General features: G+C 42.4%; 2 protein-coding genes across 2 annotated transcripts; both read right to left on the bottom strand.

Moving 5' to 3' along the window:
• Positions 1-69: 69 nt before the first annotated feature.
• On the bottom strand, positions 70-10402 carry LOC310771206 (uncharacterized protein). Its single transcript, XM_083663866.1, has 3 exons — positions 10284-10402; positions 7685-9310; positions 70-1746 (listed from the first exon to the last, which is right to left on the bottom strand). Exons 2-3 carry the CDS (start codon positions 9306-9308, stop codon positions 113-115), a joined length of 3258 nt encoding a protein of 1085 aa, XP_083519992.1. The 5' UTR covers positions 9309-9310; positions 10284-10402; the 3' UTR covers positions 70-112.
• Positions 10403-15019: 4617 nt separating this feature from the next.
• Positions 15020-18040, bottom strand: LOC310771211 (E3 ubiquitin-protein ligase TRIM21-like). The gene is made up of 2 exons (XM_083663871.1): positions 17922-18040; positions 15020-16949 (listed from the first exon to the last, which is right to left on the bottom strand). The coding sequence occupies exon 2, from the start codon at positions 16945-16947 to the stop codon at positions 15316-15318; it is 1632 nt and encodes a 543-aa protein (XP_083519997.1). The 5' UTR covers positions 16948-16949; positions 17922-18040; the 3' UTR covers positions 15020-15315.
• Positions 18041-19076: the final 1036 nt, after the last annotated feature.

Raw genomic sequence — 19076 nt, 5'->3', positions numbered from 1 at the left:
TCCTCTTGTTTTATAAAAGTTAACATTAGAAAACCTCCTTCAACTGAACATAAGTGTAAAATTGCTGTTTTAAATGACAGTGAATCCTCTCTGAGAAAAACAAATGATTAGTCTAATCTTTATGATTGACAGGAGAGATGATCAGAGGGGTGGAGTTTTTACCACCATATTTAACACCGGGACTGAAGTATGGGTAGAGTTTCTCAGTGAAGGTGCAGCCAGTGAAGGAGTAGATAAGAGCTGCAGCGTCTACGTCATGAAAGGAGACCAGACCCTCCTCATAATCCACAAACACCCCAACCTTCTGAGGGGTTGTCTTCAGAGAGAGGCGAACAGGAGGGCCAGCAAGAGCTGTGTACTCATTTCCATTCCTCAAACCTATAGTCCACAAGCCATTCTGTGGGCTCAGTGTGATGTTTCCCTTCCTGTTGATCGACCCTCTGGCCACTCCTAAATCACAGATAATCTTTCCTTTAACCTGAACCTCGTAGTAAAACCTTCCTGAAGAGAAGCTCTGCTTTCCTAAGACACTGACACAAGGAGCAAATCTCTCTGGGTTGTCTGGGAGATTCTTCTCTTCATCACCATGATTTACTTGTTTCCCATCATCAGACAGGATGAGCCTGGCGTGTGCTGTATCAGGATCCAGAGTCACATCCACTGCATAGAGCTGGACCCTCGTCAGCTCAACATCATTACACAGCATCTCCATCTCCTTCCTGAGCTTCTCCACAGCTCTCCTCACAGTCCCCTGATATGTTGAGCAATGGACACTGACCTCTGTCCAGTCCTTGGTGTGTGGAGGAGCGTTCAGGGATGGGAAGCACTGGAGGAGGTGGACGTGGTCTTCCGTGTGTGTGAGCTGCTCCACCTCAGCGCTTCTCTTCATCAGCTCAGAGATCTCCTGTTCCAGCTCTTTGATGAAGCCTTCAGCCTGTTTCTCTGTTGTTTTCTGCTTCTCTTCAATCGTCTCAATGAGCTCAGCCTGGCCTCTCTGCGCAGACTGCATCAGAGCAGTGAAGACCTGCACACTACCTGCTATCTCTCTGTCTGCATCTTCCTTGCTGAGTTCCACTGACTGTTTGATCTCCTGAATCTTCAGTCGTCTCTCCTGGACCATCTGCTGAATTTCAGCCTCCGTCTTCCCGAGCTCAGCTTTCTTTCCATCATATTCTTCTTTCACGGGAACAATGTCATGTGACTTGTGGTCTAAAACAGTGCAGAGCACACACACACACATCTGGTCAGTCTTGCAGAACAGCTCCAGTGGTTTCTCATGCTCTTTACACATCCTCTCTTCCAGGTTCTCCACAGGATTGATCAGCTTGTGTGTTTTCATGCTTTTGATTCTCTGATGAGGCTCCAGGTGAGTCTCACAGTAGGAGGCCAGACACACCAGGCAGGACTTCATGGCTTTCAGTTTGGGTGCAGTGCAGAAATCACAGGGAACTTCTCCTGGTTTGGCACATGGTTGGTCTGGGCAGCTGCTGGCTTTCATCTGAGCTGACTTTTTGAACTGAGCAGCCATCTCAGATATGAAAATATTGACCCGCAGCTCAGGTCTTATGTTGAAAACCTCTTTACACATGGGACACTGGCACTGGACACTAACATCCCAGTGTTGTGTGATGCAGGTTTTGCAGAAGTTGTGTCCACATGGTGTGGAGACTGGATCAGTGAACACATCCAGACAGATGGAGCACAGGAATTGCTCTTCAGAGAGGAGACAGCTGGCAGCAGACATATCTAAGACACAGAGACCGAAAGTGAAAGTGTGAAATAACAATACTGTAACACAATTCTTGAATAATCATATTAGCCAATCAAAGATATATTATTATAATATTATCAATTCATTTTGAGTTATGTGGTTAAATTGCAATTCATTGGAAACTTTATTTGACAAGTAGTGCAAAATGAAAACAAGGAAACATGCAGTAGCAGCAGTGCAGGGTGTTTTTCAGTCAGCATTGAGTATACCCACTTCCAAATCCCCTCTATAGCCTATATAGTAGTGTAACTAGTGCCACCTAGCAGGGCAGGGGGAGTGAAGGAATAATATTTAGCTATACTGTATCTGTTGTTTACTAGGCTATAACTAAATATTAGCGTTGGCTAAATAATTTGCAGTGGTGCAACCTATCATATCTTTGAGTTAAACTGTCATTTAAAAAGTCTCCTATAGACAGCCATCAGTCCTGTAACTTCTGAAGACATGCACTGATCTGTTTAACAGAGAGCCAAATGGAGGCAGGTGTTACAGATTAGAGGAGACAGACCAGCAGAGTTCATCTGACTCAATGTGCACAAATTAATCAAGCTAAAATAGTGAATTCCTGGTTTTGTTCATGTTGTTGAAGCCACGAGAGTGATGCTCATCTCCTAATGACATCCTGTGATAAGGAGCTATGTCAGAGAGCCATGTGGTTTATCTGACATGACAAACACGCTATGATGCTTAGGCTACTTCCTGAAGTCAAGCCGTAAAAGTTAAGTGACAATGTGCAAATAATTAGGCTATTACTGTCCCATTTGTGGCTGAACTAAATATACAAGAGTAGTCTTACATGTCACTGTGTAACACATGGTGTTTATCTGCTGTATGGCGCTCATAAATAACACTTCTCCAGGCACCACTACACGAGTGGAAACATCCCACCTGAATACAGCTCTTTTGTCACTGCTCTGTTTAAACACTAATATTATCTGCTGTACTCACCTGTGTACGTAAGACTCCGCTGTATTGTTTGACAACGGCCTGGTGAACTTAGATTTATTTGCAGTGTTTGTTGCTCTGAGTTAGCATACGGTTACGAATCTACAATACTTCTAGTTTCACTTCAGCAATGTGACGGAGATACATCTAATTGCAGCGCCGCAGAGCCAGCTGATGTTGGTTTCTAACAGTGTTGCCCCGCCTCTTATAGAGAGCCAAAGTCACACCCCTTTCCGGGTTAGGCATGGTCAAACCAAACGATTCAGCTATATTTAGAATCAGGAGAGACAATACAATACAACATTTCACTCGGACCAAAACTTAGAAATAGGCTAAACGGTTTTTTGTTATCTTTGTATCAAATGTTATGTCTATGGAAAAAAGAATGGTGGATGAAATCCCTTGGTTCGTAGGGGGCGTGACTTTGGCTCTCTTGAGACAGCCACTGGTGGTGGAGACAGCTCATTACAGGCAAGTGACCAAATTCTAATGTTATGGCTTAGCCTTTAGTTTACACCATTGCTCTGCTAACAATGAAAGAAATGAAAGAAGGCAATACTTTGATCTGCTGCAATTCCATATCACAGACCTTTGGAAAGGCTCAACACAGTGAGCAGAATGACATGTAAAAACACCTTACCGCTGCTATGACTCCTCCAAACTGTCAGTGGTTAGAGAGAGAGAGAGAGAGAGAGAGAGAGAGAGAGAGAGAGAGAGAGAGAGAGAGAGAGAGAGAGAGAGAGAGAGAGAGAGAGAGAGAGAGAGAGAGAGAGAGAGAGAGAGAGAGAGAGAGAGAGAGAGAGAGAGAGAAAAACACATGTATTTGAAATGTAAACCTGTTGGTCTGCAGTAGAAAATAATTTCACACAATGGAAAACAGGGTTTTCCCTGGCTCAGAATGGGCCTTGTGGTCTTGACTGATCTTGAAATCAAATCCAGAGTCCAGTTTGTCTGAGACCGAGTCAAGACCAAGACCGAGGGAGGGTGAGTCAGAGACGAGACCATCAAAATGTGGTCTTGGTCGGTCTGGAGTACTCCAACACTAGAGATGTCTAGCATCAGTCCTCACAATGCTTCACTATCTTTAGCATCTTGGATCACAATGTTGCTACAGGGCAACATCAGTTAGTGCTGCAAATCTGCACTGGTTTTATTCACCTTATGTAGAAGAGACAGTCTGGCTTGAGAGACTAACAGGAAGTGTAAACTGCTAATGTAGCTGCTGACAGAAAAGAAGCTAGGTTTCAAACTGTTCCTATAACAACCGAATTCTGTGAAAACCCTCTATACAGAATAGCTTCTTTTTCCATAAAATGCTCCATAGTATGACAATAGTCACCATCACCTGGACATGTTACAATGAAACTAGAAAATTGGTAGTTTTCACACTCCTGCAATAGTGATTTCAATAAAGTTTTAATGACCCCTGTATATTGCATTTATTCTTTTTTATCTGGAGGAAACCCCAGGGGAGCACAGGGAGAACATGCAATCTCCACACAAAAAGCCCCTTTTGACGAGATAGCCCACCTGGGCAGTAGGCACTGAGGACATGGGAATGGGGACACACCCTCAGCGCCCACAGCGTCCAAGGCGGGAATCGAACCCAGGACTTTGTTGCTGTGAGGCGACACCGTGCCCACTGTGTTTGCTGAAATAAGTCAATGAAGAGGAAGGTAGAGCGTGCACATCTACTACAAAGGCAGGTGCCGGACAAATGGATAAACAAAATAGTAAAAATAAATAAATTCTGTTACGTTAACAATGTAACCCCAGTCTGGACTGGTGCTGCGTTCACGTACCTCTCGGAATAAAAACCGTCGGAGGAACGAGAAGTTGGGTGAAAGCAAAACGACTTGGAAGTGCTTGAAGCTGCCAAAAGAAGACCGTAGAAAACTTCCAGTTAGACGTTGATTGTTCATGATCAGATTTAACACAAATATTTTCGTGATGATACATGTGAGTTCATGTTTTACATATTGCAATGCCAAGCACAATCCAGCAAGCAAGTCAAATAATGTGTCCTGCCATGATATTGTAGTAAGAGTTGTAGCCTACCTTCACGAAATACCAATACGGTATGTGATGCAAATCTGTTGTTTTATTTATTTATTTTAAAATGAATATATGCCATTAGGAATGCTATTTCCGAAGTCTCTGAGAAGATCCGCAAATTCTGCATGCCCATGTAGTTTACCAAGTGAAGTTTCAGATACATTTTATTTTCTAACTTTGTATCTACCATGTTTTCCATGTGAAATGAATGCAGCATTGGTGTCCGTCTTTTGGAAAGAGGGTGAATTACCAGAGACTGTTTCGGTCACAAGGGGGCGGCAGAGCTTTCCCTTTTCTGTGGTGACAGCTCACCTTTCACTTTTACAACTTAAGTGTGATGGAGTGTAAAAAATATACATACAAAAAAATAAAAAATAATAAACAAATATTTAAGGAGTTAATTACATGAAAAAGACAACAGACTACTGCTGCCTATGCGAGTGCTGGTACAAAACGTGCACATCCTCCTTCTGTACCCCACTTTAAACTTGACCTGTTCCCTGCTGGGTGTTACATTTGACCCCATAACCAAAAGCAGAAATAGTGTTTTGGGGGACCTAGACACTGTCAAGTACGGCCCCCCTGAACCCCACCATTTACACCTTTCTTTCCTTTTTCTAAAGATTATTTTTAGCCTTTTTAGACAGTTCAAGGTTTATGCATCTTTGACCTAATAATATTAGGTCAAAGACGTATAAACCTTGAACAGAACTGTCTAAAAAGGCTAAAAAAATAGTCTAGTCTAGTCAAAGGTTCTACCAGGACACCCAATTCATGCAAGTATTGAAGCTAATGTATAGAAAAGATATTGAAAAGCTACTAGCCTACATTAGCTTCAAGTTGGGGACACTACGGTGCCGTATAATAAGGTTAACCCTATAGGCTATTTCACCAGTTGATTCAGTTGATTCTGTGATGAAAAACGTTTTTATTTGATTCTATTTGTTTCTCACTGGGCACTAGTGCGCAGCATGGAATTCCCAAGCTTGAGCTGCTGATCCATGCTGGATGACCACTATGTTGCTACACTGGCTCCATAGATCACTAACGTTACCTTGCTATGCTGGAGGGGGGGGGGGGGGGTCAGGGGTCAAGACCGAGACCGAGACCAAGACCAAGGTCAGACCAATACGAGCCCATTTTCAAGAGCATGACTCTAATGATATGGCTTAGCCTTTACACCATTGCTCTGCTAACAATGAAATAAATCATTATTTATGAATTGTAGTCAAATACAAAAGGCTGTAGTTAGTATATCCTCAGTGACTGAAGGCTCCTTTGATCTGCTGCAATTCCATATCACAGACCTTTGGAAAGGCTCAACACAGTGAGCAGAATGAAATGTAAAAACACCTTACTGTTGCTAAATTATGACTCCTCCTCCAAACTGTCAGCCACTGATTGGTCAATAATAACCTGTATGATAATACAGTAGGCTATATGATCTGAGTATGCAGAAGCATTAGTCTTGTCAGTGGTTATGTTGAGAGAGAGAGAGAGAGAGCAAGAGAAAACATTTATTTGAAATGTAAACCTGTTGGTCTGCAGTAGAAAATAATTTCACACAATGGAAAACAGGGTTTTTCCTGGCTCAGAATGGGCCTTGTGGTCTTGACTGATCTTGAAATAAAATCAGAGTCCAGTTTGTCCGAGACCGAGTCAGAGACGAGACCATCAAAATGTGGTCTTGGTCGGTCTGGAGTACTCCAACACTAGAGATGTCTAGCATCAGTCCTCACAATGCTTCACTATCTTTAGCATCTTGGATCACAATGTTGCTACAGGGCAACATCAGTTAGTGCTGCAAATCTGCACTGGTTTTATTCACCTTATGTAGAAGAGACAGTCTGGCTTGAGAGACTAACAGGAAGTGTAAACTGCTAATGTAACTGCTGACGGAAAATAAGCTAGGTTTCAAACTGTTCCCTATAGCACCCGCATTGTGTGAAAACCCTCTATACAGAATAGCTTCTTTTTCCATAAAATGCTCATTAGTAGGTTAATTGTAAAGCTTTAAAATGCTCAGTATATGTACACTCAAAGTATGACAATAGTCACCATCACCTGGACATGTTACAATGAAACTAGAAAATTGGTAGTTTTCACACTCCTGCAATAGTGATTTCAATAAAGTTTTAATGACCCCTGTATATTGCATGTTTTTTTTTAGCAAGGGTTCTTATCTGGAGGAAACCCCAGGGGAGCACAGGGAGAACATGCAAACTCCACACAAAAAGCCCCTTTTGACGAGATAGCCCACCTGGGCAGTAGGCACCAGGGACATGGGAATGGGGACACACACTCAGTGCCCACAGCATCCAAGGCGGGAATCGAACCCAGGACTTTGTTGCTGTGAGGCGACACCGTGCACACTGTGTTTGCTGAAATAAGTCGATGAAGAGGAAGGTAGAGCGCGCACATCTACTACAAAAGGCAGGTGCCGGACAAATAGATACACAAAATAGTAAAAATAAATAAATTCCGCACACTGAGGTTTCTGGCTCCCAGTCAGTTTATTTTTACTATTTTGCTGAAATAATAAGTACCATACAGAAAAACAGGATATAAAGAAAAATACAACATATATTAACCTTGAATCTGGAGTTTAATGTTTCTTTAACTATTTTTTCATGATAAAACTAAATAATTTGCCAAGAAGAAGAAAGGTAAATAGACAAGATACATTAATAGTTACTGGGATTTGTTTTTTCACTGACAGTTTCTCTCAGTAGAGCTCCGTTGAAAGAACAAAGTAATCTACAAATGTGCTGAAACAAGTCTGTTTAGTGGTTTTCCTCTTGTTTTATAAAAGTTAACATTAGAAAACCTCCTTCAACTGAACATAAGTGTAAAATTGCTGTTTTAAATGACAGTGAATCCTCTCTGAGAAAAACAAATGATTAGTCTAATCTTTATGATTGACAGGAGAGATGATCAGAGGGGTGGAGTTTTTACCACCATATTTAACACCGGGACTGAAGTATGGGTAGAGTTTCTCAGTGAAGGTGCAGCCAGTGAAGGAGTAGATAAGAGCTGCAGCGTCTACGTCATGAAAGGAGACCAGACCCTCCTCATAATCCACAAACACCCCAACCTTCTGAGGGGTTGTCTTCAGAGAGAGGCGAACAGGAGGGCCAGCAAGAGCTGTGTACTCATTTCCATTCCTCAAACCTATAGTCCACAAGCCATTCTGTGGGCTCAGTGTGATGTTTCCCTTCCTGTTGATCGACCCTCTGGCCACTCCTAAATCACAGATAATCTTTCCTTTAACCTGAACCTCGTAGTAAAACCTTCCTGAAGAGAAGCTCTGCTTTCCTAAGACACTGACACAAGGAGCAAATCTCTCTGGGTTGTCTGGGAGATTCTTCTCTTCATCACCATGATTTACTTGTTTCCCATCATCAGACAGGATGAGCCTGGCGTGTGCTGTATCAGGATCCAGAGTCACATCCACTGCATAGAGCTGGACCCTCGTCAGCTCAACATCATTACACAGCATCTCCATCTCCTTCCTGAGCTTCTCCACAGCTCTCCTCACAGTCCCCTGATATGTTGAGCAATGGACACTGACCTCTGTCCAGTCCTTGGTGTGTGGAGGAGCGTTCAGGGATGGGAAGCACTGGAGGAGGTGGACGTGGTCTTCCGTGTGTGTGAGCTGCTCCACCTCAGCGCTTCTCTTCATCAGCTCAGAGATCTCCTGTTCCAGCTCTTTGATGAAGCCTTCAGCCTGTTTCTCTGTTGTTTTCTGCTTCTCTTCAATCGTCTCAATGAGCTCAGCCTGGCCTCTCTGCGCAGACTGCATCAGAGCAGTGAAGACCTGCACACTACCTGCTATCTCTCTGTCTGCATCTTCCTTGCTGAGTTCCACTGACTGTTTGATCTCCTGAATCTTCAGTCGTCTCTCCTGGACCATCTGCTGAATTTCAGCCTCCGTCTTCCCGAGCTCAGCTTTCTTTCCATCATATTCTTCTTTCACGGGAACAATGTCATGTGACTTGTGGTCTAAAACAGTGCAGAGCACACACACACACATCTGGTCAGTCTTGCAGAACAGCTCCAGTGGTTTCTCATGCTCTTTACACATCCTCTCTTCCAGGTTCTCCACAGGATTGATCAGCTTGTGTGTTTTCATGCTTTTGATTCTCTGATGAGGCTCCAGGTGAGTCTCACAGTAGGAGGCCAGACACACCAGGCAGGACTTCATGGCTTTCAGTTTGGGTGCAGTGCAGAAATCACAGGGAACTTCTCCTGGTTTGGCACATGGTTGGTCTGGGCAGCTGCTGGCTTTCATCTGAGCTGACTTTTTGAACTGAGCAGCCATCTCAGATATGAAAATATTGACCCGCAGCTCAGGTCTTATGTTGAAAACCTCTTTACACATGGGACACTGGCACTGGACACTAACATCCCAGTGTTGTGTGATGCAGGTTTTGCAGAAGTTGTGTCCACATGGTGTGGAGACTGGATCAGTGAACACATCCAGACAGATGGAGCACAGGAATTGCTCTTCAGAGAGGAGACAGCTGGCAGCAGACATATCTAAGACACAGAGACCGAAAGTGAAAGTGTGAAATAACAATACTGTAACACAATTCTTGAATAATCATATTAGCCAATCAAAGATATATTATTATAATATTATCAATTCATTTTGAGTTATGTGGTTAAATTGCAATTCATTGGAAACTTTATTTGACAAGTAGTGCAAAATGAAAACAAGGAAACATGCAGTAGCAGCAGTGCAGGGTGTTTTTCAGTCAGCATTGAGTATACCCACTTCCAAATCCCCTCTATAGCCTATATAGTAGTGTAACTAGTGCCACCTAGCAGGGCAGGGGGAGTGAAGGAATAATATTTAGCTATACTGTATCTGTTGTTTACTAGGCTATAACTAAATATTAGCGTTGGCTAAATAATTTGCAGTGGTGCAACCTATCATATCTTTGAGTTAAACTGTCATTTAAAAAGTCTCCTATAGACAGCCATCAGTCCTGTAACTTCTGAAGACATGCACTGATCTGTTTAACAGAGAGCCAAATGGAGGCAGGTGTTACAGATTAGAGGAGACAGACCAGCAGAGTTCATCTGACTCAATGTGCACAAATTAATCAAGCTAAAATAGTGAATTCCTGGTTTTGTTCATGTTGTTGAAGCCACGAGAGTGATGCTCATCTCCTAATGACATCCTGTGATAAGGAGCTATGTCAGAGAGCCATGTGGTTTATCTGACATGACAAACACGCTATGATGCTTAGGCTACTTCCTGAAGTCAAGCCGTAAAAGTTAAGTGACAATGTGCAAATAATTAGGCTATTACTGTCCCATTTGTGGCTGAACTAAATATACAAGAGTAGTCTTACATGTCACTGTGTAACACATGGTGTTTATCTGCTGTATGGCGCTCATAAATAACACTTCTCCAGGCACCACTACACGAGTGGAAACATCCCACCTGAATACAGCTCTTTTGTCACTGCTCTGTTTAAACACTAATATTATCTGCTGTACTCACCTGTGTACGTAAGACTCCGCTGTATTGTTTGACAACGGCCTGGTGAACTTAGATTTATTTGCAGTGTTTGTTGCTCTGAGTTAGCATACGGTTACGAATCTACAATACTTCTAGTTTCACTTCAGCAATGTGACGGAGATACATCTAATTGCAGCGCCGCAGAGCCAGCTGATGTTGGTTTCTAACAGTGTTGCCCCGCCTCTTATAGAGAGCCAAAGTCACACCCCTTTCCGGGTTAGGCATGGTCAAACCAAACGATTCAGCTATATTTAGAATCAGGAGAGACAATACAATACAACATTTCACTCGGACCAAAACTTAGAAATAGGCTAAACGGTTTTTTGTTATCTTTGTATCAAATGTTATGTCTATGGAAAAAAGAATGGTGGATGAAATCCCTTGGTTCGTAGGGGGCGTGACTTTGGCTCTCTTGAGACAGCCACTGGTGGTGGAGACAGCTCATTACAGGCAAGTGACCAAATTCTAATGTTATGGCTTAGCCTTTAGTTTACACCATTGCTCTGCTAACAATGAAAGAAATGAAAGAAGGCAATACTTTGATCTGCTGCAATTCCATATCACAGACCTTTGGAAAGGCTCAACACAGTGAGCAGAATGACATGTAAAAACACCTTACCGCTGCTATGACTCCTCCAAACTGTCAGTGGTTAGAGAGAGAGAGAGAGAGAGAGAGAGAGAGAGAGAGAGAGAGAGAGAGAGAGAGAGAGAGAGAGAGAGAGAGAGAGAGAGAGAGAGAGAGAGAGAGAGAGAGAGAGAGAGAGAGAGAGAGAGAGAGAGAGAGAGAGAGAGAGAGAGAGAGAGAGAGAGAGAGAGAGAGAGAGAGAGAGAAAAACACATGTATTTGAAATGTAAACCTGTTGGTCTGCAGTAGAAAATAATTTCACACAATGGAAAACAGGGTTTTCCCTGGCTCAGAATGGGCCTTGTGGTCTTGACTGATCTTGAAATCAAATCCAGAGTCCAGTTTGTCTGAGACCGAGTCAAGACCAAGACCGAGGGAGGGTGAGTCAGAGACGAGACCATCAAAATGTGGTCTTGGTCGGTCTGGAGTACTCCAACACTAGAGATGTCTAGCATCAGTCCTCACAATGCTTCACTATCTTTAGCATCTTGGATCACAATGTTGCTACAGGGCAACATCAGTTAGTGCTGCAAATCTGCACTGGTTTTATTCACCTTATGTAGAAGAGACAGTCTGGCTTGAGAGACTAACAGGAAGTGTAAACTGCTAATGTAGCTGCTGACAGAAAAGAAGCTAGGTTTCAAACTGTTCCTATAACAACCGAATTCTGTGAAAACCCTCTATACAGAATAGCTTCTTTTTCCATAAAATGCTCCATAGTATGACAATAGTCACCATCACCTGGACATGTTACAATGAAACTAGAAAATTGGTAGTTTTCACACTCCTGCAATAGTGATTTCAATAAAGTTTTAATGACCCCTGTATATTGCATTTATTCTTTTTTATCTGGAGGAAACCCCAGGGGAGCACAGGGAGAACATGCAATCTCCACACAAAAAGCCCCTTTTGACGAGATAGCCCACCTGGGCAGTAGGCACTGAGGACATGGGAATGGGGACACACCCTCAGCGCCCACAGCGTCCAAGGCGGGAATCGAACCCAGGACTTTGTTGCTGTGAGGCGACACCGTGCCCACTGTGTTTGCTGAAATAAGTCAATGAAGAGGAAGGTAGAGCGTGCACATCTACTACAAAGGCAGGTGCCGGACAAATGGATAAACAAAATAGTAAAAATAAATAAATTCTGTTACGTTAACAATGTAACCCCAGTCTGGACTGGTGCTGCGTTCACGTACCTCTCGGAATAAAAACCGTCGGAGGAACGAGAAGTTGGGTGAAAGCAAAACGACTTGGAAGTGCTTGAAGCTGCCAAAAGAAGACCGTAGAAAACTTCCAGTTAGACGTTGATTGTTCATGATCAGATTTAACACAAATATTTTCGTGATGATACATGTGAGTTCATGTTTTACATATTGCAATGCCAAGCACAATCCAGCAAGCAAGTCAAATAATGTGTCCTGCCATGATATTGTAGTAAGAGTTGTAGCCTACCTTCACGAAATACCAATACGGTATGTGATGCAAATCTGTTGTTTTATTTATTTATTTTAAAATGAATATATGCCATTAGGAATGCTATTTCCGAAGTCTCTGAGAAGATCCGCAAATTCTGCATGCCCATGTAGTTTACCAAGTGAAGTTTCAGATACATTTTATTTTCTAACTTTGTATCTACCATGTTTTCCATGTGAAATGAATGCAGCATTGGTGTCCGTCTTTTGGAAAGAGGGTGAATTACCAGAGACTGTTTCGGTCACAAGGGGGCGGCAGAGCTTTCCCTTTTCTGTGGTGACAGCTCACCTTTCACTTTTACAACTTAAGTGTGATGGAGTGTAAAAAATATACATACAAAAAAATAAAAAATAATAAACAAATATTTAAGGAGTTAATTACATGAAAAAGACAACAGACTACTGCTGCCTATGCGAGTGCTGGTACAAAACGTGCACATCCTCCTTCTGTACCCCACTTTAAACTTGACCTGTTCCCTGCTGGGTGTTACATTTGACCCCATAACCAAAAGCAGAAATAGTGTTTTGGGGGACCTAGACACTGTCAAGTACGGCCCCCCTGAACCCCACCATTTACACCTTTCTTTCCTTTTTCTAAAGATTATTTTTAGCCTTTTTAGACAGTTCAAGGTTTATGCATCTTTGACCTAATAATATTAGGTCAAAGACGTATAAACCTTGAACAGAACTGTCTAAAAAGGCTAAAAAAATAGTCTAGTCTAGTCAAAGGTTCTACCAGGACACCCAATTCATGCAAGTATTGAAGCTAATGTATAGAAAAGATATTGAAAAGCTACTAGCCTACATTAGCTTCAAGTTGGGGACACTACGGTGCCGTATAATAAGGTTAACCCTATAGGCTATTTCACCAGTTGATTCACAGTTGATTCTGTGATGAAAAACGTTTTTATTTGATTCTATTTGTTTCTCACTGGGCACTAGTGCGCAGCATGGAATTCCCAAGCTTGAGCTGCTGATCCATGCTGGATGACCACTATGTTGCTACACTGGCTCCATAGATCACTAACGTTACCTTGCTATGCTGGAGGGGAGAGGGGGGGGGGTCAGGGGTCAAGACCGAGACCAAGACCAAGGCCAGACCAATGCGAGCTCATTTTCAAGAGCATGACTCTAATGATATGGCTTAGCCTTTACACCATTGCTCTGCTAAGAATGAAAGAAATCATTATTTATGAATTGTAGTCAAATACAAAAGGCTGTAGTTAGTATATCCTCAGTGACTGAAGGCTCCTTTGATCTGCTGCAATTCCATATCACAGACCTTTGGAAAGGCTCAACACAGTGAGCAGAATGACCTTACTGCTGCTAAATTATGACTCCTCCAAACTGTCAGCCACTGATTGGTCAATAATAACCTGTATAATAATACAGTAGGCTATATGACCTCATCTGTATGTGGGAGAACGCAGAAGCATTAGTCTGGTCAGTGGTTATGTTGAGAGAGAGAGAGAGAGAGAGAGAGAGAGCAAGAGAAAACATGTATTTGAAATGTAAACCTGTTGGTCTGCAGTAGAAAATAATTTCACACAATGGAAAACAGGGTTTTTCCTGGCTCAGAATGGGCCTTGTGGTCTTGACTGATCTTGAAATCAAATCCAGAGTCCAGTTTGTCTGAGACCGAGTCAAGACCAAGACCGAGGGAGGGTGAGTCCGAGACGAGACCATCAAAATGTGGTCTTGGTCGGTCTGGAGTACTCCAACACTAGAGATGTCTAGCATCAGTCCTCACAATGCTTCACTATCTTTAGCATCTTGGATCACAATGTTGCTACAGGGCAACATCAGTTAGTGCTGCAAATCTGCACTGGTTTTATTCACCTTATGTAGAAGAGACAGTCTGGCTTGAGAGACTAACAGGAAGTGTAAACTGCTAATGTAACTGCTGACGGAAAATAAGCTAGGTTTCAAACTGTTCCCTATAGCACCCGCATTGTGTGAAAACCCTCTATACAGAATAGCTTCTTTTTCCATAAAATGCTCATTAGTAGGTTAATTGTAAAGCTTTAAAATGCTCAGTATATGTACACTCAAAGTATGACAATAGTCACCATCACCTGGACATGTTACAATGAAACTAGAAAATTGGTAGTTTTCACACTCCTGCAATAGTGATTTCAATAAAGTTTTAATGACCCCTGTATATTGCATGTTTTTTTTTAGCAAGGGTTCTTATCTGGAGGAAACCCCAGGGGAGCACAGGGAGAACATGCAAACTCCACACAAAAAGCCCCTTTTGACGAGATAGCCCACCTGGGCAGTAGGCACCAGGGACATGGGAATGGGGACACACACTCAGTGCCCACAGCATCCAAGGCGGGAATCGAACCCAGGACTTTGTTGCTGTGAGGCGACACCGTGCACACTGTGTTTGCTGAATAAGTCGATGAAGAGGAAGGTAGAGCGCGCACATCTACTACAAAAGGCAGGTGCCGGACAAATAGATACACAAAATAGTAAAAATAAATAAATTCCGCACACTGAGGTTTCTGGCTCCCAGTCAGTTTATTTTTACTATTTTGCTGAAATAATAAGTACCATACAGAAAAACAGGATATAAAGAAAAATACAACATATATTAACCTTGAATCTGGAGTTTAATGTTTCTTTAACTATTTTTTCATGATAAAACTAAATAATTTGCCAAGAAGAAGAAAGGTAAATAGACAAGATACATTAATAGTTACTGGGATTTGTTTTTTCACTGACAGTTTCTCTCAGTAGAGCTCCGTTGAAAGAACAAAGTAATCTACAAATGTGCTGAAACAAGTCTGTTTAGTGGTTTTCCTCTTGTTTTATAAAAGTTAACATTAGAAAACCTCCTTCAACTGAACATAAGTGTAAAATTGCTGTTTTAAATGACAGTGAATCCTCTCTGAGAAAAACAAATGATTAGTCTAATCTTTATGATTGACAGGAGAGATGATCAGAGGGGTGGAGTTTTTACCACCATATTTAACACCGGGACTGAAGTATGGGTAGAGTTTCTCAGTGAAGGTGCAGCCAGTGAAGGAGTAGATAAGAGCTGCAGCGTCTACGTCATGAAAGGAGACCAGACCCTCCTCATAATCCACAAACACCCCAACCTTCTGAGGGGTTGTCTTCAGAGAGAGGCGAACAGGAGGGCCAGCAAGAGCTGTGTACTCATTTCCATTCCTCAAACCTATAGTCCACAAGCCATTCTGTGGGCTCAGTGTGATGTTTCCCTTCCTGTTGATCGACCCTCTGGCCACTCCTAAATCACAGATAATCTTTCCTTTAACCTGAACCTCGTAGTAAAACCTTCCTGAAGAGAAGCTCTGCTTTCCTAAGACACTGACACAAGGAGCAAATCTCTCTGGGTTGTCTGGGAGATTCTTCTCTTCATCACCATGATTTACTTGTTTCCCATCATCAGACAGGATGAGCCTGGCGTGTGCTGTATCAGGATCCAGAGTCACATCCACTGCATAGAGCTGGACCCTCGTCAGCTCAACATCATTACACAGCATCTCCATCTCCTTCCTGAGCTTCTCCACAGCTCTCCTCACAGTCCCCTGATATGTTGAGCAATGGACACTGACCTCTGTCCAGTCCTTGGTGTGTGGAGGAGCGTTCAGGGATGGGAAGCTCTGGAGGAGGTGGACGTGGTCTTCCGTGTGTGTGAGCTGCTCCACCTCAGCGCTTCTCTTCATCAGCTCAGAGATCTCCTGTTCCAGCTCTTTGATGAAGCCTTCAGCCTGTTTCTCTGTTGTTTTCTGCTTCTCTTCAATCGTCTCAATGAGCTCAGCCTGGCCTCTCTGCGCAGACTGCATCAGAGCAGTGAAGACCTGCACACTACCTGCTATCTCTCTGTCTGCATCTTCCTTGCTGAGTTCCACTGACTGTTTGATCTCCTGAATCTTCAGTCGTCTCTCCTGGACCATCTGCTGAATTTCAGCCTCCGTCTTCCCCAGCTCAGCTTTCTTTCCATCATATTCTTCTTTCACGGGAACAATGTCATGTGACTTGTGGTCTAAAACAGTGCAGAGCACACACACACACATCTGGTCAGTCTTGCAGAACAGCTCCAGTGGTTTCTCATGCTCTTTACACATCCTCTCTTCCAGGTTCTCCACAGGATTGATCAGCTTGTGTGTTTTCATGCTTTTGATTCTCTGATGAGGCTCCAGGTGAGTCTCACAGTAGGAGGCCAGACACACCAGGCAGGACTTCATGGCTTTCAGTTTGGGTGCAGTGCAGAAATCACAGGGAACTTCTCCTGGTTTGGCACATGGTTGGTCTGGGCAGCTGCTGGCTTTCATCTGAGCTGACTTTTTGAACTGAGCAGCCATCTCAGATATGAAAATATTGACCCGCAGCTCAGGTCTTATGTTGAAAACCTCTTTACACATGGGACACTGGCACTGGACACTAACATCCCAGTGTTGTGTGATGCAGGTTTTGCAGAAGTTGTGTCCACATGGTGTGGAGACTGGATCAGTGAACACATCCAGACAGATGGAGCACAGGAATTGCTCTTCAGAGAGGAGACAGCTGGCAGCAGACATATCTAAGACACAGAGACCGAAAGTGAAAGTGTGAAATAACAATACTGTAACACAATTCTTGAATAATCATATTAGCCAATCAAAGATATATTATTATAATATTATCAATTCATTTTGAGTTATGTGGTTAAATTGCAATTCATTGGAAACTTTATTTGACAAGTAGTGCAAAATGAAAACAAGGAAACATGCAGTAGCAGCAGTGCAGGGTGTTTTTCAGTCAGCATTGAGTATACCCACTTCCAAATCCCCTCTATAGCCTATATAGTAGTGTACCTAGTGCCACCTAGCAGGGCAGGGGGAGTGAAGGAATAATATTTAGCTATACTGTATCTGTTGTTTACTAGGCTATAACTAAATATTAGCGTTGGCTAAATAATTTGCAGTGGTGCAACCTATCATATCTTTGAGTTAAACTGTCATTTAAAAAGTCTCCTATAGACAGCCATCAGTCCTGTAACTTCTGAAGACATGCACTGATCTGTTTAACAGAGAGCCAAATGGAGGCAGGTGTTACAGATTAGAGGAGACAGACCAGCAGAGTTCATCTGACTCAATGTGCACAAATTAATCAAGCTAAAATAGTGACTTCCTGGTTTTGTTCATGTTGTTGAAGCCATGAGAGTGATGCTCATCTCCTAATGACATCCTGTGATAAGGAGCTATGTCAGAGAGCCATGTGTTTATCTGAAATGACAAACACGCTATGATGCTTAGGCTACTTCCTGAAGTCAAGCCGTAAAAGTTAAGTGACAATGTGCAAATAATTAGGCTATTACTGTCCCATTTGTGGCTGAACTAAATATACAAGAGTAGTCTTACATGTCACTGTGTAACACATGGTGTTTATCTGCTGTATGGCGCTCATAAATAACACTTCTCCAGGCACCACTACACGAGTGGAAACATCCCACCTGGATACAGCTCTTTTGTCACTGCTCTGTTTAAACACTAATATTATCTGCTGTACTCACCTGTGTACGTAAGACTCCGCTGTATTGTTTGACAACGGCCTGGTGAACTTAGATTTATTTGCAGTGTTTGTTGCTCTGAGTTAGCATACGGTTACGAATCTACAATACTTCTAGTTTCACTTCAGCAATGTGACGTTGAAACAGCAGTTTCTAACAGTGTTGCCCCGCCTCTTATATAGAGCCAAAGTCACGCCCCTTTCCGGGTTGGGCATGGTCAAACCAAACGATTCAGCTATATTTAGAATCAGGAAAGACAATACAATACAACATTTCACTCGGACCAAAACTTAGAAATAGGCTAAACGTTTTTTATTATTATCTTTGTATCAAATGTTATGTCTATGGAAAAAAGAATGGTGGATGAAATCCCTTGGTTCATAGGGGGCGTGACTTTTAGCACACGTGGTGAAGAAGTTGGATCAGGTGGTGCATGATAGGCCTATTAGTTATTTATGAAGTTTGAAATATATTTCCTCTGACATTTGACTGGCCTTTTTGTTTAACACACATTCATCTGTGGATTTGTCACCTGTCACTTTTAAACCCGAATGTAGGCTATCTGAACAGACTTACTTTGCCCAGACGGGCTGCTGTGTTATATGTGGCAATAATATTAATTGGCTCTTATAATAAAAAAAAAAAAGAAAAAAGAAAAAAGAAAAAAAAAACTCGCCACTCCTGCCTATAGCCTGTGGATGAAGACCAGGCTAGAGTAAGCGTCCACGCCCAGACATTATGTAGTTTGGTATGACTTCCCAGCTGATTTTGCACTAGGCTGTAGTTGCGGACTGCAGGCAGCAGGGGGCGACACCCCACTACAGATAGTCTGCTTCATCTGCTGTTACTGTTACCACTGAGTTCAATCAGGATCTCCTGCCTGCCTGTCCACCAGCTGTTAAACATGACTAATATAATGTCTTGTATGGTGACATTTGTTCTGCTTATTTTATTTATTAATATACACTGAACAACTATATACTATATACTAACTATACTATATACTATATACTAACAACTCAATCGTTTTTTCTCCTTTGTAAACTTTATTTCATTGTATCATGTAGACTACAATAACAATAAAGGCTTTAGAATTCTAACTCCGATCATTTAAAATGTACAATGGAAGTGAATTATGTGTCAGTTAAAACAAAACAG

This window comes from Poromitra crassiceps, assembly GCF_964638095.1.
Source record: "Poromitra crassiceps genome assembly, contig: HAP1_SCAFFOLD_427, whole genome shotgun sequence".
In the NCBI taxonomy this organism is placed as follows: domain Eukaryota; kingdom Metazoa; phylum Chordata; class Actinopteri; order Beryciformes; family Melamphaidae; genus Poromitra; species Poromitra crassiceps.
This window is presented reverse-complemented; position numbering and strand designations above follow the sequence as displayed.